This window comes from Brassica rapa, chromosome A07 (assembly GCF_000309985.2).
Source record: "Brassica rapa cultivar Chiifu-401-42 chromosome A07, CAAS_Brap_v3.01, whole genome shotgun sequence".
In the NCBI taxonomy this organism is placed as follows: Eukaryota; Viridiplantae; Streptophyta; class Magnoliopsida; order Brassicales; family Brassicaceae; genus Brassica; species Brassica rapa.
The window spans coordinates 2,014,227-2,039,036 of record NC_024801.2 but is presented as its reverse complement, the minus strand read 5'-3'; the positions used below and the strand labels follow the sequence as shown (position 1 = coordinate 2,039,036).

The 24,810-nt window shown below is 34.8% G+C and overlaps 1 protein-coding gene across 2 annotated transcripts; it reads left to right on the top strand.

Annotated features, from left to right (window-relative positions):
* The first annotated feature begins 15,708 nt into the window (after window positions 1–15,708).
* LOC103828430 lies at window positions 15,709–22,383 on the top strand. Of its 2 annotated transcripts, none has more exons than XM_033275670.1 (4): window positions 15,709–20,923; window positions 20,997–21,075; window positions 21,161–21,302; window positions 21,405–22,383. In XM_033275670.1, exon 1 carries the CDS (start codon window positions 15,764–15,766, stop codon window positions 18,371–18,373), a length of 2,610 nt encoding a protein of 869 aa, XP_033131561.1. In that variant the 5' UTR covers window positions 15,709–15,763; the 3' UTR covers window positions 18,374–20,923; window positions 20,997–21,075; window positions 21,161–21,302; window positions 21,405–22,383. The 2 variants fall into 2 exon arrangements, with proteins under 2 accessions (XP_033131561.1, XP_033131560.1); XM_033275669.1 differs by having other exon boundaries at window positions 21,399–22,383.
* Window positions 22,384–24,810: the final 2,427 nt, after the last annotated feature.

Here is a 24,810-nt window from a genome sequence, read left to right as displayed (position 1 = left end):
TCCAAATAGTTACTTTCTTTTTTAATATTTGATATTTTTTTTTGTACTTACAACTAATTAAAATAAACGATTTGATATTCGACTTAGTACGAACCAAATAACAAATATGAACCGAGTAATAAGTAATTGTGTCCACTTCTATTAGTACCCAAGTGATTTTAAAAGAGAACGTGAATGCCTATCACCAGCGCCGATCCATACCTATTAAGAACCCTACCAAAGTTGGGTTTCAGATGTGTAACTTTCTTTTAAATAATGAACAGTAACTTATAGAAAAAAAGCCGCTTCTACTGCTTCTGCAGCGGACCGGGCCTGCCTATCACTTATGGTCTTTTGTCAAACATGAAAATATGGTTCTTATAATTTCACCATCCTTTTTATTTTCAATCTCTTACAAATTTAATAAATAGAGACTCCTTGAATGTTTTTTGTTACAAACAGTTATGAATAAAAATGATTTTCTTAAAATTATATTATATGGTAATGTAGCCTATCTAGAAAATAATATGCTACATGTAACATGTGGACCTTAAATATGTATAGCTTTTTATAATCATATAACAATTAATCTTGAGTTTTACTCTTTCCTTTTTATTGTCCTCCACTAACATAATGCGTTGTGCAGAAACTAATTATTTGTATATAATAGCAGTGAGATACAAGCTTCTTAATGAAAAGTTTTTTAAAATTTTAGCATACTTTTAGCCACTGCTTGAAATCTTTTTTTTTTTTGAAAAAAACACTGCTTGAAATCTTCAAAATTCAGTTTTCTACTTGGTTTAGAAATTAATCTAGGCTTCAGCATGCGATTGTTAATAATACTTTTTCTTTTCTGATACTACAAATTGAAAGCATTTTTTGTCCATTGCTTTTTTTCTTTAAAATTTTAAACCGGAAGAATTCATAGTTGGAATTTAAGACTAATACTGAGAACTTGTTAAAATTTGAAGGCATTTACTAAAAGGCTTCAAATATCTTATATTGCAAATTTCTTATTTGGAGTTTCTCTTCGCTTAAATGAAAGTGTGAAGTTTTTTATATGTAGTCTATTTTTGGTATTTTCTTGTCATTAATAATTTTATTATTTGATTGGGTTTTAAGAATCAAAGGGTATGTTGTTGTTGCTAATATACTAATCGAATTGAATACACGCACACGGTTGACATATTTCACCAAATTGTGGTGTGAATGATTAGTAAAATCAGTGAATGAAAATGAAATCGTGAAGAGAAAGAGACGATGATTAATCATGATATATGATAAGAGAGTGGGCAATAATATGTAAGAAAGCGAGGAAAAAGTTTAACATGTCATCAATAAATCATAAAAAGCTCCAACTACAAGCACTATGCACGGTCTTCTTTTCAAGTCTTGTAATTTAAGGGCTTTGATTGCATTAAACATTTTGATTAAAACAAGGAGAGATGTGATGACATGTAATCAAAGATTTAAGTTAACACACTGTATATACAAAAAAATGTACGTAACTCTTCTTCCATCTCAGTGCTTCAAAAACTCTAGAACTCTTGGCCTATAAGGCACGCATACTAGAAAGCTAAAAGCGATTCTTTCATCCCCGAAGTTGAGCATCAAGCAAATAGTAAATCACAAAGTAAAAGGCTTGTAGGCATCCCGATCCCCTAAGTAAATTCTGAGCGTTCCATAAGTGAACTGTGAACAAAGGCAAATACCCGTAACACACAGTAACCGGAGACAAATTAGTTGAACCATATAAAAATTCTTCGATAAACAGTCGGGAAAATAAAATCAAAATCAAGTTCGGCCTTTATTAGTAAGGGCCATGAATAGATTCAATACACTTTTTGATTTGCTTCATTTTTACTTGTCACGATATATACAGAGATAGCTAGGTCATATAATATAGAGTTTCTCTAAGCCTTGATTGGTAGATTATTATCATTAGGAATAGCAGTATGTTATAGAAGCAGTATGCTATAGAAACAGTATGTTGTAGGAGCTGTATGTTTTTGCTAAACTGTCTAATAGGATGATTGATAAAATAGTTAGAATATGCTATTTAAAATTATTATAAAAATTAGTATATAATATATAATATATTTATTTTTAATGAATATATTTTAATATATATATAAATATATCAACATATAAAATTAAAAATATATATAATTTATTTAATTTATTTAACAATTTTAAAATTATGTTTATATCGAAAATTATTATTTAAAATAAATTTTATAATTAAAATATAGATTTAAAAAATAAAATTTTATATTTAAAATAAAATAAATTATATTATATTTAAATGTAAAATACTATTTTTATAAAAACAATATTGTAAATTAATTTTAGAAATAAAGTTTTATTTTCTGGATATAAAATAGTTTTATGATATTATTAAATAAAATAAATGAATTAATTATATATTTCTTCCTTAATTTTATAAATTATAAATGCAAATGCTCTTCTAAAAGCTTCATATGAGATCATTGGCCAGAGAGCATTTAGAGAGCATTAGCATTTAGTAAATGTTTCTCTAAATGTTTTTCTAACAATTGTTGACTGGATAATGTAGAGCATAATTCTAATGCTAATGTTCTACCAATCAAGACCTAAGTCTTAATCAAACCCGTCCCTCGTTAGAAGCATATGGGCTTGGGATGGGATCTTGAAAACGTTTAGTAAATTTAGGGCCCCAACTTGAAAAGTATAAATGTACATAAGATATAAAATATAAAGATGATTAGTACGATAGCGCATATTTTATTTTAAATTGAATAAATAAATCTTATAAGCTAATTAAATGTTGTTTGTGTTTAGAGGAATATTAACTGTATAATATTTATTTTAAGTGGCTTAATTAACATTATTATAATTGTCTTTACATTGTGTGTAGTTTATTTTGCTAATAATTTGGTTCATATTCTAATCATTTTAAATTTGTTGTTTATAATTAGTGCTAATCATTTATCTTCGATAATATATATTTGAACATTTTATTAATTATTTTGTTATTATATTTATGTATGTTCAATGTATAATGTTTATATATATATATTGTTTTTTATGTAATGGCTATTATTAAATTATGAGTTAATTAAATAAATTATATAATGTTTTATTAGATTATAGATTGGTGCCTACAAAAATAATTGATGTTGCTAACATATAGAAACGTGAATACAATCTTGTGTTCATATATATCATATTAATTACACTTTGTATAAATACTCTTATGCTCTATATATTTCAGTTATAAAATAAAATAAAGATTTTTATTTGATTAAAATGTATGTAAGTTTTATTTACTTAGATATATAATATCCTATAACTTTATTTCCTTATACATTTTTATGAAATAATTCTGATTATTTGAAAAGAATTGACCCGACATAAGCAAATACGAATATAATAAGAGATTTGTCCCAACCGATTTTGTTAATTATTCTAAATTGAAGCCCATCATCTAAAATATTTTTATGGGGAACAACAAATAAACGTTCGTTTAGTCTTTTTATGTTTTTTTTTCCGTTAAATCTGCATGACCATGCGGATTATTTGTTATATCAATTATATAAACTGTTTTAGTAGACTACAGAAATATCTTTAAAAAAATATAATTTACAAAATAAAAATGTTTTAATATTTTTATTTTAGTTTATTGAATATATATATATAATTATATGATTTTTTATTTATTAAATATAAAATTGTATAAGATATTATTGAGGAAAAAATGATTACTAACTACATGAAGTATTGAGCATCACATGGCTAACCATGCAAACTAATATGTTATGCATGACAACATCTCTCAACTTTATGATGTTATTTCATTCATCCGAAAACTAATGTGGATATTAGAAATCGTTTAAATATCTTGTTTCGACAATTAAAATATGACCGATCCGACTATAATTTAACTAAAATTAGATTTTGACCCACATTTTAAAAGTGTAAGATTATTTTTAACTAAATCTAATTTACAAAATCAATATTTTTAACATTGTTTTGAGAAGTAGTGTTTTAACATTTTTATTTTAGTGTATTTTAAAACTATATAATTGTATTATTTTTATTTATATTAATCTGTTTTCTTATGAACTTTTCATAAGTAGTGTTTTAACATTTTTATTTTAGTGTATTTTTAAAATGTATAATTGTATTATTTTTATATTTATTAATCTGTTTTGTATTTTAATTATTTTAATCTGTTTTTTTAAGAACTTTAAAATAAAAAATTGTAATTCATTTGATTAATTGTGTGATATATACTTCTTTGATAATTTTTTAATTATAAAATTTATTTGCTGCCAATTTATTAACTCTAACATTTTATTTGCTTATAAGTTATGTGATGTCAAAAAAAAGTTATCTGATGTCAAATTAAACCAAACATAATCTTGCGTATATAATTATAAATTATATACTTTTAAGAATAAAAGTAATCAAAGAATAAGAATCTAATGTGAAAGTTTTACTAAATTTAAATGAATGAAATTTTTGTTTATGAAAAAATATATAAAATAATTCATTAACTTAATAATTTAATATTAAACAAATAAAATGTTAGATTCAATAAATTGACATCAAAGAAGTTTTATAATAATTTTTTTAATCAAATAAGTATATATCACACAGTTAATCAAACGAATTACATAAATTTTATTTAAAGTTCATACCAAAACAGATTAAAAGAATTAAAAAAAACTAAATTAAATAATATCTTAATAACTTTTATATTTAATACAAAAAATAAAATAATTATATTTTTTAAAATACACTAAAATACAAATATTAAAACAGTACTTATCAAAATTTATAAAACATATTGATTTTGTAAATTAGATTTTTGTAAATTAGATTTTGTTAAAAAAATATTATTAAGCTTTAAAAACCCGGGTCAAAAATCTAATTTAGGAAAATTATCGTTATATGTGTCACATTTTAATTGATGAAACAAGAGATTTGAACAGTCTTTGAAATACATATCATTTTTGGATGAATGAAATTAAGCTCGTGATGTTAACTACATAACATCATAAAGTTGAGAGATATTGTAATGCATAATATATACCTCATGTAGCTAAGTGTAATTTTTTTTAGATTGCATTGTTAGCCATATGATGACCACTACTTCATGTAATCAGCAATCAATTTTTCTATTATTTAATTAATTTTAGTTATTTCAAATTTTTGTCATGATTCTTTAATAAAATCTCTGTAATTTAATTGATTAAATGTATGATATATTTTTATAAATTTTAACTATAAATTTATTATAATTTATTTATATATAGTATTAATTTTATATTAAAGTTTATTTAAATTTAAATAAATGTACCTTTTTGTTTATGAAAATATAAATAAAACTGTTCTTTGATTTAGTAGATTTGATATTGATTGAAATTATTTTGTATTATCTAAGCTTGCAAAAATAAGTTTTTTCATAAATTATTTGGATGTTTTAGTCAATAATTGTTAAAAAGTTATTTTAAAGATGAGACCTAATTTTTTATATTTTTTTCATAAGATTAATTATTTTGTTTTTTGGAAACATATATAATAGTAAAATATTTATTTCATAATTACTTTATAATAGTGGTGTGTATTTAATTTAAAATCCTACAAAAAAGTTTGGTTCCAATGGAATGTTTATATTTTAATAAGAGAGATTTATAAAATAAGAAAATCTATTAAAACAAATAAATTGAATACTTTATTCAAAACTAATAAATAAATTAAATAAAACCGTCAAAAGAAAAAAAATATGGAAAATTTAAGGAAGATTAAAGCCACGACCAACAAAAAAACTTAAATTAAGAACGTAACCATTACAAAAAATAGCATCATTATTCTACATATTTATATATTAATTACCATTATACCCTTTTCAGATTCTCCCTCTTTGATTTAAGTAATTTTTATTATAAAATGATTATTAATTAATTTTTCAAAGTTGCTCAAAGAAACATAGATTTTTTCCATAAATAGCATGTTTCAATTTTTTTTTCAAATGTATATATATTTGACTAATTCTGATATGTACTGTTGAAATAGAGAAATATCATATAAACACATACTATTCAATATATAACTATGATAAATATCAGTTTTGTGCGGCTAGGGCTTCCAAAGGCGATATGGCGATTCTGAAGACTCCTCATCAGATTGAGATTTTCCATTGAAATCTCGATCTTCTCCTGATCATTACGTTCATTGACATAGAGATCAGCCTTCGATTCGTTTGTGGACGGTCCTGGTTCGTGCTTTCTTCCTCAACACGCAACAACCTACTTCTGCTTCCTGTTCTCTCACGCTCCATAGCTTCTCGTCCCACATTTCCTATAGATCTCATCGGCGGTCGTATACTTGCCTCAGGATCTTTGTCTTGACACGATCTGGTGGTGTTGATCTATCGCGGACGATATTCTGTTGCTTACGAACGGAGCAGACGATACTCTGTTTCTTACGAACAGAGCAGACGATACTCTGTTTCTTCCCGATCAAATCAACAACCAATCTACTGTATCTTTGTACGGTAGAGACATCAACGATGACTTCAAACAAGGGTAAGGGGATTCTTCTTGAGGAGGATGATGATGCGCCGATACTTTTGCCGGATCAAGCAGATGAACATCTCATTAAGGAGTACAGCTTGTCTCTTATTGGCAAGATTTTAAACCCCAAAAAACAAAATGTGGAGCGGCTTATTGTCGCAATGCCAGACCAATGGGGCATGTCAGAGAAGATCACTGCTTGTGATTTGGGCAATGGGTGCTTCTTATTCAATTTTGATAATGAGGAAGATCTTAATTATGTCCTCAACCAAGGACCCTTCCACCATAACTTTTATATGTTTGTGTTGGTTCGTTGGGAGCCAGTGGTTGATGAAAGCTACCCATCTCTGGTACCGTTCTGGATACAACTACAGGGCATCCCCTTGCATCTCTGTACGCATCAGAACTTGGAGGCCATCGGAGACAGACTTGGGAAAGTGGACAAGATTGATTCTGCAGAAGGAAAAATCAGAGTGGAGATTGATTCTAGTAAGCCTCTGAAGTTCACCAGGAAGTTACAAACGCGGAAAAAGGAGGATATCAACATTAAGCTCCACTACGAAATGCTCTTTAAGCATTGTTCTACATGTGGTCTTATGACACATGAGACTCAATACTGTACAATGTATCAGAGCAGTACGCAATCCCAACTGACTGGCCGTGAGACAGTCTTTGATCGCGTAAGACCTAGCACCGGTGGAGATGTCAGTTCACGTGTGCCCTCAGGGAGCGCTCGTGTGAAGGATGAGATAGCTCGGCCTCACAAAGATGGAGCGAGCTCTTACGCTCGAGTTCATCGCTCTACTCACTCAAGCCGCTCTAGTCGTGTTACCAAACCGCGGGATTCTCGATACAATCCGTACTCCTATGTACGAAGCAATGCGTCATCAGGGAAGCATCAAGAAGCGGGCAAGGAGCAGTTGTGGAAGGAAAAACAGGCCAGGCCGCTGAAGATACATGATCAACAACCTAGAGACACGGCCTCCGCTTCAGCTGGCAACACCAAACTTCGCTTGCCCGTCACGGAAGAAGCACTACAAGAAAACGTAAGTTTAACGAGGATAATTAACGAGGAAAAATAATCCTCGTAAAAGTACGTTGATTTTACGAGGAAAGTACGTGGAAAAAGAGAAGCATCGTTATTTCGTCGTAAGGTAACGACAAAACAATTTCGTCGTAAAGACGATGTAAATTGACGTGGCTTTTACGAGGAAACACTATTTCCTTGTAAATACCACGTAAACTTCGCGAGTTCTTTACGACGAAATACTTTACGTGTACTTAACGAGGAAATTTTGAATCCACCAACTTGGTAGGTAGCTCACGTTTTTTTTGGCCATCCAATTAATTTTCGTCGTAATTTCACACGAGGCTATACTTTTCACACATATGAGTATGGTAGACAGCGGACGACCAGTAACTATGGAATATGTGTGAAAGGGGAAATAGATTTCTACGGGATCTTGACGGAGATTATTGAAGTCGAATTTCCAGGGATATTGAAGCTGAAATGCGTCCTCTTCCAATGTGAATGGTTCGATTCCGTCGTCACAGAGGTGTTCGGTCTAACAAATTCGGTGTAGTTGATGTCAACGGTGGACGAAGGTACAACAAATTCGAGCCTTTCATCTTAGCTTCACAAGCAGACCAAGTTAGCTTCCTTCCATACCCTCGAATGAGAGATTCGGGTATAAATTGGTTAGCTGTGATCAAAGTTACACCTCGAGGACGAATTATCAGTGGAGAAGAACCACCATTGCAAGAAGAACAGATAAATGAAGTCGAGGAACCTGAACAAGAAATTGATGACATCCTTCTCATTGATCCGCATAATCACGAGTACGAAGATCTTACCGACGATGCCACAGACGAAGCCGTTGAAGACGAGTTTAATGAAAATAATGATGTTTCTAGTGATGACGAGAATGTTGATGTATCCGATTGATGTATTTGATTTTATGTAGTTTGTTTTATGAATAAGATAATGTGGGAGTTTGATTTATGAATAAGGTAATGTGAAAGTTTATTTTAATTATGAATAAGGACTTGTGGTTTGGGGTTTGGAATATTTTATAAATAGGGTTTGAGGCGAAAGAATAGATTGAGGTTCAAGGGTAGATGGGTTTGGGGTTTGGAATATATGAAGTAGAAGATAAGTAAGATGGGGTTTGGGGTTTCGGATTTTAGGGATTTATACGTAATACTCGTTAATTCCTCGTAAGCCAAAATCGTCGTAAGGTTGTCGTAAGGCCACGAGGAGTTTACGACGAAATTAAAAAAAATAAAGAAAGCGGGGCACGCTAATTCCACGCAAGCCAAAATCGTCGTAAGGTTGTCGTAAGGCCACGAGGAGTTTACGACGAAATTAAAAAAAATAAAGAAAGCGGGGCACGCTAATTCCACGTAAGACTCTCTGAGTGAATGAAAATAAGTAATTGTGGTTTGGAATGAAAATAAAGATAGGGTTTGGAATATATGAAGTAGAAGATAAGGAATATGGGGTTTGGGGTTTGGGGTTTCGGGTTTTAGGGATTTAAATGGAATACTCGTTAATTCCTCGTATGTTAACGTCGAACTTACGACGAATTCCTCGTAAATACCACGTAGGACAGATTCGTCGTAAATACCACGTAGGACAGATTCGTCGTAAATACCACGTAGGACAGATTCGTCGTAAATACCACGTAGGAGAGATTCGTCGTAAATACCACGTAAAGTAAATGATGAACGCGGCCCACTTTAATTCCACGTAGGACGGAATCGTCGTAAACACCTCGTAACCAAAATCGTCGTAAACACCTCGTACCGTAAAAACTAGAAAAAAAAAGAAGAAGAAATATACTGGATTTACATGTGGCAAGACTTCCAGCAATTATATTACTTAAGTCTCACCAACATAAATTCCAATATCTTCTTCTCTTCCTTTTTTTTCAAATTTTTATAATTTGAATAGGATTGGATTTGAGAGTATGAAGTGAGATAGGGTGTGATTTGGGAGTTTGGGTGTGGGTTGAGAAGGAGAGTTACGGGTATATTTATAGGGAAGCTTTCCTCGGTAATTCCACGTAAGCAAAATCGTCGTAACGTCCTCGTACCTAAAAAACACGGGCCTTTGTAATTCCTCGTAACTTCCTCGTATAATAAAACGCGGGCCTTTGTAATCTCTCGCTGTTTCGTCGTAAAAAAAAACACGGGCCTCTGTAATTCGTCGTAAAATTACGAGGAATTTGCGACGGAATGTAATCTTATATATACACCCCGAGCGCTCACTCTTTCTTTCCTCTCTACTTCCTCTCTACTTCCTCCCTGTTTCGTTGCAATGGTAAGCCTCTCTAATTCCTCTCTAATTTGGTTAGTTTAGGTAGATTAGGCGGTTAGTATAGGGAATTTAGATAAGTTTACGGATCTTATGTTATTTAGTGTTGATTAGGTGGATAATGTTGGAAAATATACTGTTGACGGAAATTTAAAAAATTAAATTTTTTTCTCAGGTTCGAAAAGTAGACTTACTGCCCATTACAGAGAGATGTTCGGTGAGCCAGGTAGTCACCAACCGACGACTCACATGCCGAGGCGGATGTAACGGCGAGGAGTGATGAATTCTACCGGGCGATTAACGACCCTTAGTTCTTTTTAATTTCGGTTCTTGTATTATGAATTCAAAACTTATTTATATATAAAATATTTTGGTTTTGATTTTTTTAGAATTTTAATTTTATTAATAATTTAAATAATTTTTTTAATTATAATTTTTTTTATTTCTGTAAAATAACGAAACGAAGTAATTTCGTAGCTATTTTGCGACTTCTTTACGTGGAAGCTTAACGAGGTTTTTACGAGGAAATGTTTACAAGGAAATGACGTGGAAAATTCACGTGGTCTTTACGAGGAAAGCTATCAAGATATTTACGTTTACTTTACGAGTATTTACTTTCGAGTTATTTACGTGGCTTTAACGAGGAATGGCTTTCGAGGTATTTACGAGGAAATTTAGCGACGTCCTTACGTGGAAGCTTTACGTGGTCTTTACGACGAAATATTCTTCTTCGCTTTTACGACGAAATTATTTCCTCGCTACGCTACGACGAATTAGCGAGGATATATGCGTTACGACAAACGTATAACGACGAAACGGGTTTCCTCGCTAATTCCTCGTAACACTGCTTTTACGACGAAATCACGAGGAAAACTGCCCTCGTAAAACTTGTGTTTTCTTGTAGTGAAGGATCGAGGCGCCTTAGTGATCAACCAGCTAGCGCAACAGTAGTGCCCAAGTTAAGTGTTTCTATGGAGCAGCCTCCCTGATGTGCCGCAGTCCACGGATCATTACATGGAACCAGCTCAGCATGGAGTTCAGGACGTTCTGAACATTTCAACCGAGGTTCATGTTTTTCACCGTACCAGACTTAACTTGGATCATGCCAGACTTGAGAAGGATCATGTCAGACTTGAGAAAGATCATGCCAGACTTGAGAAAGATCATGCCAAACTTGACAAGAATCATGCCAGACTTGACTTGGGTCGAGCTAGACTTAGCTTGGGTCTTGATGAACCTGAAGACAGACATGGATTCTCACCCGGCGGACCATCCGGACATTCCCGTAGGAGTCCTTATCGTTACCGCCGTGCATCCAATAGGTTCGGATGAACCTGGACATCAGCTAAAGAGTCATCTTTGACCAATCTGCATGGAAGATTGAGTCTTTGACTCATTAATTCAGATCTGTCAAGATTATATTTTCTATGTATTGTTTTTACACAATTTCTTTAATTGTCTTTGACTACAAAACACTATAAATATGTAGTCCCTTTGATGAATAAAATCAGTTCAGTTTTGGTTGTTTATTTCGTTTCTTCTCTGAGTGAGAGAGAGAGTTCTTAGCTAGTTCATCGGTTTGAACCGGCTTGTTGATTTGGTGGTCAGCCAATTCATCTTTGTGTGTTGTTTGGTGGTTAGCCAACACACTACATTTGTTCTTAGGTGGTTAGCTTTAGATCGTGGGTATATCAAGAGTCATTCCGCATCTCTTGACGATCCTTTCAATCCATTTCAGTTCCAGAAGTGCCAATTGCCTTCTCGGTTCATATCCAACACCCAGCTAAAGTGATCCTCCCTATCCTAGGGTTCTTCAGTTGGTATCAGAGCCACTTTGGCTGGTTTGTTTTCATTTCATCTTTTCATCTTCTCATCTCTCCACAATTTTCTTTTCTTATTTCTTTTTGGATCCGGGCTGTTCCTTTACCCCTTTGTGATCGCCAGTTATTAAAAAAAAAAAAAAAACGATTAAAAAAAAAAAAAAAGAGTAAAAGTTTTGGCTTGAATCACTTCTGAAGAGAAATCCAGGGGGAGTGGTGGAAGAGAAACCCTGCTGGCTGAAGAGAAACCCAGCCTTAGGACAGTTAAGGCGGATCCATATCAAAATTCTCTTCATCTTTTTTTCTCTTTTCTTTTCCCACAAAAGTTTGTTTTGAGTTTTGATTGCTGAATCTTAACTGCCTATCATCCTTTGAACCAGTTGAAAGAACTTTGAGTGATCACCTAAAAATCGTGAGCTAAACATTTTGAGAGTGTGAGGATTTTTATTTGTTAACTCTTTTGTTAAGTGTTTTCAGGATGTTTGGACTTCTCAAAAAATCAAAACTACAACAAGACGTTTACTTTCCTTTTAAAACCGTGCTAGAAAAAGAGCAAATGATTTTTGGAAATAAGAAACAGTTTGCTTCTAATAGGTTTGATTTTGTGCAGACACAAAGAAACCAAAGGAAGAGACAAAACAGGTTCGATGATGATGAGAAGTGGATCAGAAGTGGTGATCGTCCCTTCACCAAAGCCAAGAGAAGCAACCGTGATGTGCCTGATCAAAACGAGCTTCAGACTTATGCCAGCTTGGAAAAGATGTTGCATAAGGCGATTCATGTTGTCCGGCAACTCAAAAAGAAGGGAAACAACAACACTTCTTCTGCACCAAAACAGCAAAGTAATTTTTCTTCTCTTTCAAATTCTGATTTGAAAACTAATGTGTTGTCTTCTGATAAAAGCAAGGCTGTGAAAACCACAAGCAAGGCTCTTTCTACCAGGTGTTTCAAATGCCATAGAGTCGGTCATTATGCCAACAAGTGCCAAAAACAGAAATCGTTGGTGACTTTGGAGAAAGTTGAAACCAAGCCAGAAAAGGAAGACTTTTTATCAATTTTCGATGACTATACACATGAACCGAAAGAAGGGTCAGGTGGAGAGCAAAATTGTGGTCATAAAGAAGGATCTTCTTCCATTCACAAACCGGACCGAACTCAAGGTGAGCAACGTTCTGATTATGGTTCTTTTGCTTATAATCCTTTTCCTTTTAATGTTTCAGATTTGAGGACAAATCTTTTTGAAGAGGAAGGGAATGATGTGCCGCAGTCCACGGATCATTACATGGAACCAGCTCAGCATGGAGTTCAGGACGTTCTGAACATTTCAACCGAGGTTCATGTTTTTCACCGTACCAGACTTGACTTGGATCATGCCAGACTTGAGAAGGATCATGTCAGACTTGAGAAAGATCATGCCAGACTTGAGAAAGATCATGCCAGACTTGACAAGAATCATGCCAGACTTGACTTGGGTCGAGCTAGACTTAGCTTGGGTCTTGATGAACCTGAAGACAGACATGGATTCTCACCCGGCGGACCATCCGGACATTCCCATAGGAGTCCTTATCGTTACCGCCGTGCATCCAATGGGTTCGGATGAACCTGGACATCAGCTAAAGAGTCATCTTTGACCAATCTGCATGGAAGACTGAGTCTTTGACTCATTAATTCAGATCTGGTCAAGATTATATTTTCTATGTATTGTTTTTACACAATTTCTTTAATTGTCTTTGACTACAAAACACTATAAATATGTAGTCCCTTTGATGAATAAAATCAGTTCAGTTTTGGTTGTTTATTTCGTTTCTTCTCTGAGTGAGAGAGAGAGTTCTTAGCTAGTTCATCGGTTTGAACCGGCTTGTTGATTTGGTGGTCAGCCAATTCATCTTTGTGTGTTGTTTGGTGGTTAGCCAACACACTACATTTGTTCTTAGGTGGTTAGCCTTAGATCGTGGGTATATCAAGAGTCATTCCGCATCTCTTGACGATCCTTTCAATCCATTTCAGTTTCAGAAGTGCCAATTGCCTTCTCGGTTCATATCCAACACCCAGCTAAAGTGATCCTCCCTATCCTAGGGTTCTTCACTCCCCTGGATAATAATGTCACCTACAGACCACACACAACCCAACTTTCCCATATAGAAGTTGCAGAGGATCTCATTCCTCCATATAATGCTCTGAAGATTGATGCTCTTAATGAGCACGACATCGAGAATGAGGAGGAGATAGCGGATGCATACATGGAGGACAATATCATGGGAAATGAGCTGGCGCTAATAGAGGATGAGGACATGCTAGGGGAAGATCTTGCGCATATTGAATCTTTGGGGGTGACTGATCATGATCAGAACATTCAAAAAAGCCCAATTCATATGATTGAGGCGAGTGACTTTGGTGAGAGTGGAGCTGCAAAGGGGGCGAATGAGAAAGCTCTTACAAGGAACATGACTAGATCAGTGTGTCCGGAACCACAACAGGGGAATCAACGACGAGCTTCCCCTCGGATCAATCCCAAACAAGTTCAACAAGTCAATGTCTCTCGCGCTAGGAGGGGACTAAAGCAGACAAGCTCAAAAAAAGTAACACCGGGTAGGAGTACTCAACAGAAAGGTATGGTGGATGCCAAATATCCGCCCCACCGTCATCAATGAAGACGCTCAGTTGGAACTGTCGAGGGATAGGAAACGACCGCACAGTTCGACGCCTCAAGGAGATGTGTCAGAAGCATCGCCCATGACTCTTGTTTCTGTCTGAGACGAAGAATAAGAAGCTGCTGTTGCAAAACATTCAGGCTGACCTAGGATTTAATAAATTGTTCACCGTTGAGCCTCTTGGCCAAAGTGGTGGTCTAGCTTTATTTTTTATGGATGAATTTCAAGTTGATGTTTTATTTTCTAATAATCGTATGATTGATGTAAAAGCAGTCATTAATGGAATAAAAGTCTATATGACATTTGTTTATGGGGATCCGGTGTTAGAAAGAAGAGACCAGGTGTGGGAACGTCTTACGCGTTTCTCAACAACAAGAGATGGACCTTGGTTCATGATAGGGGATTTTAATGAAATAACAGGACATCATGAAAAAGAAGGGGGAAGGAAACGGTCTGATACTTCATTTCTTTCTTTTAATCAAATGATATCAGATTGTGGAATGTTGGAGTTTCCATGTAGTGGGAACCAACTATCATGGGCTGGAAAGCGCACTAATGGCACCGTCCGCTGCCGTCTCGATCGTGCTCTTGGTAATGAAGATTGGCATGAAAAATTTCCACACTCCAAAGTTCAATATTTAAGGATGTGGGGATCGGATCATCGTCCGATTCTTGCAGATATTCTATCTAAGCCAACCAGGAAGAGGAAAACCTTCAAGTTTGATAAGCGTTGGTTAGAGAGTAAAGAAATAAGACAAGTAATTTTAGAAGGTTGGAATTCTTCTGATCTCTCCCCGGACGCAAGTATAATGGATCATATATCCAGTTGCAGGAGAGCATTATCTCAATGGAAAAGAGAAAGGGATTTAAATTCTGCAAAAATGGTCGACGATCTTAAGATGATGATGCCACGACCGAAGATATAGCAGCTGCTCTGAAGGAACTAACTGATGCCCTTAAGGCGGAGGAACAGTTCTGGAGACAGAAGAGTAGGATATTCTGGCTATTGGAGGGTGATTTGAACACAAAGTTTTTTCATGCCATCACAAAGCAGCGACGAGCCAGGAATAAGATTACAAGCCTCTTAGATTCGGCAGGAAACCTTGTAGAGGAGGAGGAAAAATTAGTAGCCATTGCTACTAGTTATTTTAGAAAATTGTTCCAAACATCCAACCCTCAACTCATTGATGAGGCATTAGCAAATGTTTCTACAACAATAACCGACCGGATAAACGCGGATCTTATAGCTCCTGTTTCAGAATGGGAAGTTAGGTCGGCCCTCTTTGCGATGCACCCTGAGAAAGCGCCGGGTCCGGATGGTTTCACTGCCCTCTTTTACCAGAAGTTCTGGGACATTGTGAAGGAGGACTTAACTCGTATGGTTAATGAGTTCCTTTTCGATGGAACAATGGCTAATGGGCTTAATGATGCAAATATATGTCTTATACGGTTATACCTAAGAAGGAGAAGCCAAATGAAATGTCACAATTCCGACCAATAAATCTATGCAATGTCAGTTACAAGATAATATCCAAGGTCCTATGCCAAAGATTGAAAAAAATAGTACCAGACCGAATATCTGAAACACAATCAGCTTTTGCTGCTGGACGACAGATAACAGATAATGTCTTGATAGCTCAGGAAATGTTCCATGCTCTGCGCACGAATTCTGGGGGAAGAGAGAAGCGAATGGCGATAAAGACTGACATGAGTAAGGCATATGATAGGTTGGAGTGGGATTTTATTAGTGCGGTCTTGAAGAAGATGGGTTTTTCAGATACATGGATTGAATGGATAATGCGCTGTGTATCATCAGTGAAATACCATGTCTTATTCAATGGGCAGCCGAGGGGAAATATAACCCCTCAACGGGGTTTACGACAAGGAGATCCTTTGTCTCCTTTCATATTCATCTTATGCACGGAAGCGCTCGTTAGCCTTCTAAATCATGCAGAGAATCAAGGAAAGATTACGGGGATCCGCGTTTCACGTGCTAGCCCCCCGGTATCCCACCTTCTCTTTGCTGATGATAGCCTGTTCTTTTGCAAGGCGGAGTCACGTGAATGCGATGAAGTTATGAAAGCACTTGGGACCTATGGAAAAGCCTCGGGACAATGCATTAATTTTGAAAAGTCGTCCTTACTCTTTGGTAAGAGGATACCTGGACATGTCAAGGATGGTCTGAAACTATCAACTGGGATTGCAAATGAGGGAGGAATGGGTTCCTATCTTGGTATCCCTGAAGATATTAGTGGTTCAAAGGTAAGGCTCTTCGCCTTTCTGAAGGAACGTCTGCAACACCGTGTTAACGGCTGGACAGGAAGATGGCTGACAAGGGGAGGAAAGGAGGTGCTTATAAAGTCGATATTGCTGGCCCTGCCTACGTATGTAATGTCAACGCTTCTTCTACCTCTGGAGACCTGTGAGAACTTAGCTAGTGCCATTGCACAGTTCTGGTGGAGCTCGAATCCTCCGAGGAGAGGAATACACTGGGTGAAGTGGGAGAAACTCTGCAAATCAAGGGAGGAAGGAGGAATAGGTTTCAGGATGATCCATGAATTTAACTTCGCTTTACTTGGCAAGCAATTGTGGAGATTAGTGCAATTTCCGGACTCTCTACTGGCAAGAGTCTTGAGAGGACTGTACTTTAGATATAGCTCGCCATTGCGACTAAATGATGCTAACAACCCCTCGTATGGGTGGAGAAGTATAATGGCTGCAAAGCCATTGATAACGCTAGGAATTAGACAAAAGGTGCACTCTGGAAATGAAATCAGGATATGGGAAGATCTGTGGATCCCAACGATACCAGCGAGACCAGCTAGACCAATTGCGCCAGTGCTTCACCCGATGGTGCCAGTAAGCAGCTTGATGATCGGAAATCCAAAGAGATGGAATACTGAAATGCTACAGAATTATGTAAATCAAGAGGACATCTCATTGATTCAGTCACTGGCCATAAGCCAGGAATATCGACGGGATGGATATTGCTGGAGCTATACAAGGCATGGGATGTACACTGTCAAATCAGGTTACTGGGTGGCAAAAAAATTACTAAAGGATCAGTCACCGGAGACACAGGAGCCTAGTATTACAAAGCTTCAGGCCTATGCTTGGAAGATTAAAGCTCCGACAAAAATGAAACATCTCATTTGGCAGGTGATATCGGGCCAACTAGCAGTAACGAGTAACCTGACCCATCGTCATATGCGATGTGACAACTACTGCCCTCGTTGTGGTGCAGATGACGAAACTGTAAATCATGCCATTTTTGAGTGCCCTCCTGCAGTCCAGACTTGGGTGCATGCATCGACTCCAACGTCGCCGACTCTATTCCCAAGTGGAAGTCAGTTTTCGAATATTGATTACCTATTCTGGAGGAAGAATGATATCGCAGAACCGGAACTGGACAGGGACCCGTATCCTTGGATCATATGGTATATTTGGAAAGCGAGGAATGACAAACTCTTTAGAGGCATCGACAGGGACCCTTTGGAAACTGTCAGACATGCTGAATCTGAATGCCAAGCTTGGTTTGACGCAAACCAAAGACCAGACGAAATCGTGGGAGAACAAATCACGGTAGAGACTCCAACCTCCGAGCGATGCTTGATAGATGGGTCATGGACACATGACACACTCTTTAGTGGTTATGGGTGGACATGGGTAAGTTCAAGTGGAGCATTGCAACTATTGGGAGCAAGAAATCAACAACGGCGAATCTCTCCATTGCATTCTGAACTGGAAGCACTATCGTGGGCAATGGAGTGTATGTTACAGGTATCGACATGCCAATCTTTTGGGACTGACTGCAAGGAATTAATCGCGATGACCAAAGAACCGGGAGCATGGCCGAGCTTCTCTACCGAGCTGGAGGAGTTTATGAAGCTGAAAGCAAGATTCACGGAGTTCTCGATTGTTTTTGTACCTCGTCAGGAAAATGTATTGTCTGATTCATTAGCTAAGATAGCGAGGTCCTTCCATAGGGAGTTGTATTATATTGGTTGTTCTGTTCCGGTCTGGTTCCCCAGACCACCTCAAGCTTGAGTAATAGAATAGCCGTTTGAAGAAAAAAAAAAAACTATGATAAATAGAATAACACATACAATTTTAAGAAAATATAGAAATCACAAGAAACATTTAACTTATTTTAATTATGTTTTTTCCTCTTCTTCTTATCACAAAGCTTATTTTTCAATTTTAAAAGAAATAACAATAGATTAAGAGAAACTTATCCCAAGAATACAAAGAGTGGTTTAGTTTCAAAAGAAATATGTTTTCTATCAAAAATAAAAATTAACAGAAAGATAAAAAAATTACAAGAATTTAAATATTTCTAAAACGCATATAGAGGTGTAATTAATTAATTTTGAAAATTTAAGTTATGATTATATCAAAAGGTTTCCAAGAATATTAATAGTAATCTATATACAAGTGATTGGAACTTTTCAAAAAGTATTTTTACCAATATATCAAATTAAATAACAACTTTGTAATATACCCATATATAAAAGTTCAAAAAAAAAAATGCTCTAAGCCAATGTTTCAAATTTTTGTGAATAGTCACGGTTCTGAGGATCTTGATGTTAAAGATGTAAATTTGTTCAAGTAGATTTTCTCCAAAAAAAAAACTGTCAAAAAATCTATCAAAGTCAATCACCTTCACTCGTAGATTATATTATTCTAACCAGAAAAAAAAAAAGAAAAATCTTAGAAAATGGACCAACGGTGTGGAATCAAAAAGTCTTAAATTCAGACGCACAACCCAAATCAGAAGAAAAAAAAGCAAAATTTAGAATGAACTTGCGTTGAACTATCTCAACAATGGTCATTTTCAACAATGGAGAAAAAACCAGAGGAAGTAACAAGGCAAGTCCTACAAGGACAAAGGTTGCATGTTACAAATCTTTTAAAAAGTAGATATGACCCATCATGCTAAATTGGCTTTTTTTGTCAACTTATCATTCTATTGATAAAGCGTATTGGGCTAGATTACAAGTAAATTCATACAATCCAATCCCACCAAAATAAAAGTCCCATAAGAAAATTAAACCTAAGGGTCCAAATCCAATTTATTGATCTGAAGACACCATCTTCAAGAAACACATTTTTTTTTGAATTGAATGTTTAATTTAATTCAAAAGGAAAAAAAAAAACTGTTTTTACATCAAGTATTCTCTACTTTCTGATCACAAGCATAAAGAAAATATCTAAAATTCTCAAATTTTAAAAGCCTCCAAATTTTGTGCTTCCTTCTCAACTCTGCCTTCTACCAAACCAGATAGCCATCCCACCTTCATAAGATTTATCTCCTCTCCTTTTAATGACGGTAAATCTGTTTCTCATGTTCTTGTCTATCCTTCTGATAAAGAGTGTGGCTGGACATGGAGCTTCACCATGCCTTCTTCTGTTCCTTTCCCTCCAAATTGTATGAACCGTGGACAGAAGTATATACTTGGCAATGAATACCATAATTTTACTCCAATTCAAAGCTGTTGTAATGAGCCGTACCAGCCTATTCCAATAAACTATGTACTGATCCCTCATTACACCTTTCATAAGAGCCTCCTAGATTTGTGCTCAATAAGCACACTCAAAGAATAAGTGGTTTAAAGTTTCCAGCGGTTTCTGGCATAAAACGCAAGATACATTTGCATTTGCTTTCTAACTTCTCATTCTATCACATGTTGAAAGTCTCCCCTTCATTGTCAACCAAGTGATAAATGAGAACTTTGGAGTAGTATATTTAAACCATACAACCGGGTACCAATCAAACACTTGATACTTCTCTCTTATACTCATCCATGTTTCTTTGGTACAAAACTGTCTCTTGTACTGTCCTTTCTCATTTCTCCACAGTGACACATCTTCCTCATGAGTTAAGTTTGCTTTGTACTTCTCAATCTCTTCCTCAACTCTGTTTAATATTGTGATTCGATGACGCCTTCTTCGATGGTTTCTGCTTTCAGCCACAGTTGCATTTATCGAAATCCTCATATCAATGTAGCCTCTATCTCTTAGCACCTCCTTTAAAGAACCCAATGACGACCACATCTCATGCCTGAAGGATGCTTTCTTACCATCTCTTACTTCAACTCTATAGAACAACTTTGCAATCTCTCGGTATTTAAGTTTTCGTGTTAGCTAAAGACCTGAAGCCTACGCACTAAAACAATGCAAATAAACATCTGACACTTTCTCTCTCTTCTTTTTGTTCCAACTATGTCTGTTTCTCCTCCATGTGCATGTCTTCTCCTCCACAACCACCTCCTCCGATTCCCAAATTCTCCAAATCTAGGGTTTGGGCTCCGATCTTACTATTTTTGGATCCTCGGCTCTTTAGAGAAAATCGAGCTCATGAGAGTCGTCGCTGATGATGATTCTTCTTCTTCTCCGCCTAGCGTGTTTCGATTCGATAGATGTGAAGGTGAAGCTAGAGGAAGAGTCGGATTGCGTGAAGAAGACTTGGCCTAGACGCGGTCGTCTGCAGAGAACAAATGGGAAAGCTTCTCCGATTTCTCCGAGAAAGAGGAGAGAAGACGAAGATGTTTGTTTCGTTTGCTTCGATGGAGGTAGTCTTGACCTCTGCGATCGTAGGTGAGTGAGTAGCTTCGAGCTTTTCCAAAATAGAAACTTTTGTAGTTCTGATATGACTTTCTTAATTTGTCAGAGGGTGTACAAAGGTGTACCACCCAGTTTGTATAAGCGTACTGAAGCTTTCTTCATATAAAGATCAAAATGAAACTGTGGTAAGTTCTTCTGTGCTTAGTGCATTTTGATACATTACTAAAGATTAGGTCTTGGGCTTCTTTAATGATGGTGGTGGGTTTTCAGGTTGGCATATATGTAGCGTGTCAGAAGGATTCTTTCTACACGTGCTATACTTGTCCTTAGTTTGTTTGCAAGAAATGCGTTAGAAGCTCAAAGTATATAGTTGCTTATTGAGAATGCAGCAGCTGAAGCTAACAAAGAAAAGGTACCAAGAAGATTCTGTCAGCATTTTTTCCCTTTTTCTTCTGATGTCACTTTTGTTTTGTGATGTGATTTAGCATGTAAATTTTTGTTTGTCTAGGTGCAGGTTGATTTTGATGATCAAGGCAGCTGGGAGTATCTTTTCAAAATTTATTGGGTTTCTCTTAAGGAAAAGTTATCTTTATCGTTAGATGATCTTACCAAAGCAAGAAACCCATGGAAAATCTTCTAAGAGGAAAGCTACTAACCGGCTTCATGAAAAGGACGGTAGTTTGTAAACATTTTTTTTCTGCAATTAGAGAGCCTGTTACAAAAAATATACTCCCTCTGTTTTTAAAAGATGCATATTCTAGATTTTTCACATATATTAAGAAAACTCATTAAATATGCATTGTTTTTTGTGAATAACAATTTTCCATAACTTTAAGCCAATAGAAATTCAATAAACACCATTAATATTTTTGAAACTTACAATTTTTCATAAAATCATACATTGGAAAAGTAAAAAATGTATCTTTTTACAACAATTTTTTTTTCTAGAACATATATCTTTTAGGAACGGAGGGAGTATATTCAAATAGTCATCATTTACTAATTCAAATGAGAGTGTTCTTAAGCTGAGACCCACTTATAACCGCAAACCTCTCTTTCTGAAGTCGAATCTTCTCTTTACTCTTTTAGTTCAAATCCTTCCCTCCAACGGCCACTTCCACTTCCATCTCATCCTCTCCATTCGAGCTTTCCCTGTTCTTCCTCCTATAATATGAATTATGGTATGATTCAGCAATATGCAATGCACACAGTAATATTAAACTCGCTTTAGCAGCTTATCAGATAGTAAATGGAGTATCAACATTGACAAGTAACATTAAAATTATAGAGAATGGAAATGCACAGTATGATACAATCCTTATTGCAACTAAGTTGGTGTCTTTTATTATCATATTAATTATCCTATTTCAGGTCAGATAAGGAGGAATATTTATTGTTGAAGCGCTTAGAAAAATAAATAAATAGAGGAAGACTTCTTGCTGCAGCATTTTGGTATATGTTTTTTTAATGACAACAAACCATTATATTATTCATATTTGAGATGGTCTGTGTAACTAGATCGAAATAGAATAACCAACAAAACAAATGTTCCTATTGTCCTAACAAAATGATCGGCAGTTCCATTATGTCCTCTATGAATATAGATGATCTTTGAAACCTTCCCTTGAGATTTTCAATCTCCTTCAAGTATGTTGGCTACCATTGCTATTATATCTCTTTGTAATCTGTATCAAATTTTTGACATGTCGAATGATGAAACATGCTATCCATAGTCCATCGAAGCGCTTCTAACTCTGTGTACAATAGAAATTCTCTTCATCTTATATTTTTTGTATCCATGAGTTGTGGCTGTCCATCACGATCAACCTATGTTCGTCCACATCCACTTTCTAAAGAAGTAGAGATCCAAGAAATATCCACCAAACAAATACTCTCCAAGCGTAAAACTTGAGGCGGTATTACAGGCTCAAAATCTAAATATGTAGTTAGAGAATTCGCCAAGAACCATGCTTGGCATTGTCCTTCAGCATATATGTGTAACATTTATATAAACAAAGATTGAATACATTAAATCATATTTCACTGTAAGGTAGTTTATATAAAACATAATATATAAAATGTAATAAAGAAAGCTCAAACTTTAATTTATGTATTGCTAATTTCTTTTAGCATAGTAGGATTTGTAAATGTAATACAGTTCTGCATGGATTTGGATAAAAAAATTGTTGTTATAAAAAGGGGGCCTCCAACTTAGAATGGCTCAACTCATGGGCTAACAAAATAAGTAGAAAATTAATACATCCGTACCTAATTTAAACAGTTATCCAAGTGGCCAACAAACAACAACCTCAGTTATTGGATTTTACTGTGATAGACCATCCCTAATCATGCATAGGCACGTTACACATTTACATAACTACTCACAGAGTTGTGAGTTGTCTTTTTCATTTAATTGTCTATTTTGGTTCTTTCAATCACTATCATCACTAGATATCCTAGATGGTTGCAGAGTAGACATTCTTCTTTGCAGAATTATTTATCCACTTAATTATATCTCAACTTTCCTTCACATTTTCCGAATTGTTTTGGAATAATTTTGTTATGACTTATGACAACTTTGTAGGAATAAGTTTGAACTACTTTTCTCTATTAGAAACAAATATTGCCGATGTTACCATTCTTTCCTAAAACTGTCATTTATTGAGTTTTTTCTTAATCTTATATATTAAAACAGAAGTCACAATATTTTTCATGTGTGATTTTTTAAAGTTGGACCATCTTTAGAAAATTTGTTAGATATATATTTTTGTTATCCTAACAATAAACTAATTCCTACTAATTATCATAAAATATTCCACATATCACAATTAAAAGATTTTCTACTTCCTACTTTACATCGGATATTTAATTTCCTACGGATGCTCCATATACGAACATTGTATATGACTTAAGAAAACAAGATTATAATTGCATTATCATAACTATATTTTTAAATATAAACATTTATATCTAGATCCATACGTAGATATGTACAATATCATTTTATTAAGGCTATATTAAGTTTAAACCAAACCTATGCTAACCACCAAAACCAAAATATATTATTTTAGTCTTATGCATTGCACGTATGGATTAGAAAAAAAATCATACTAGAACCTTTATTTTACCAAACTATATTTATTTAGTTTATACGAGAATTTGAAATGGACCATTATCACAATTGCATACATACAAACTATAAAATATTATATTTGAAATAGTTATATCAACATTTAAAAATATAACTAAAATTAAAATATATACCACTAATTATTTAAAATAAATATATATGCATATAAAAACTGATAATAACACCCGCTCGGTTGAGCGGGTCAAGATCTAGTTATTCATTAAATTAGAAAAAATTCCACTTTTGACCCCCAATAAAAAGAAGAAAAATCCACTAACATTTAATCTATAAGAATAAAGTATAAATGATTTATTTTTAAAAACTAACTCTAGTACTTCGACTTAAACAGACTGTCGTCTCCTAACATTAATGGATTGTTCATTTTGTGGACATATATTTATAGTAATTAAACTTCCTACCTTTACCCATATTCAGGAGAAGCAACAGGAACAATTAGCATATATATACCAAAATACAGTCGATCTAATTGCACTTGACGATACATCAGGTAATCATTTATTAATGATTATAGGATAATATAAAAGTAGCAAAGCTCTTATAGACATTGATATATGGTGTTTTATACATCTTGTATATATGCTTTTAAATTGGTTTTCAAGTTTTTATCGAGTCTTCCTAGTCCTTTTGGAGTCATTACAGGTCTGGAGTTGCATTGGATGGGAGATGGACCAGCTGGAACAAAAGAGGCAGAAAACAATGCAATTTGGTGGTTTTCACGTAGAACAGTCTTGATGACTGTTCCGGATAGCGGAGCAACCCGAGTGACTGT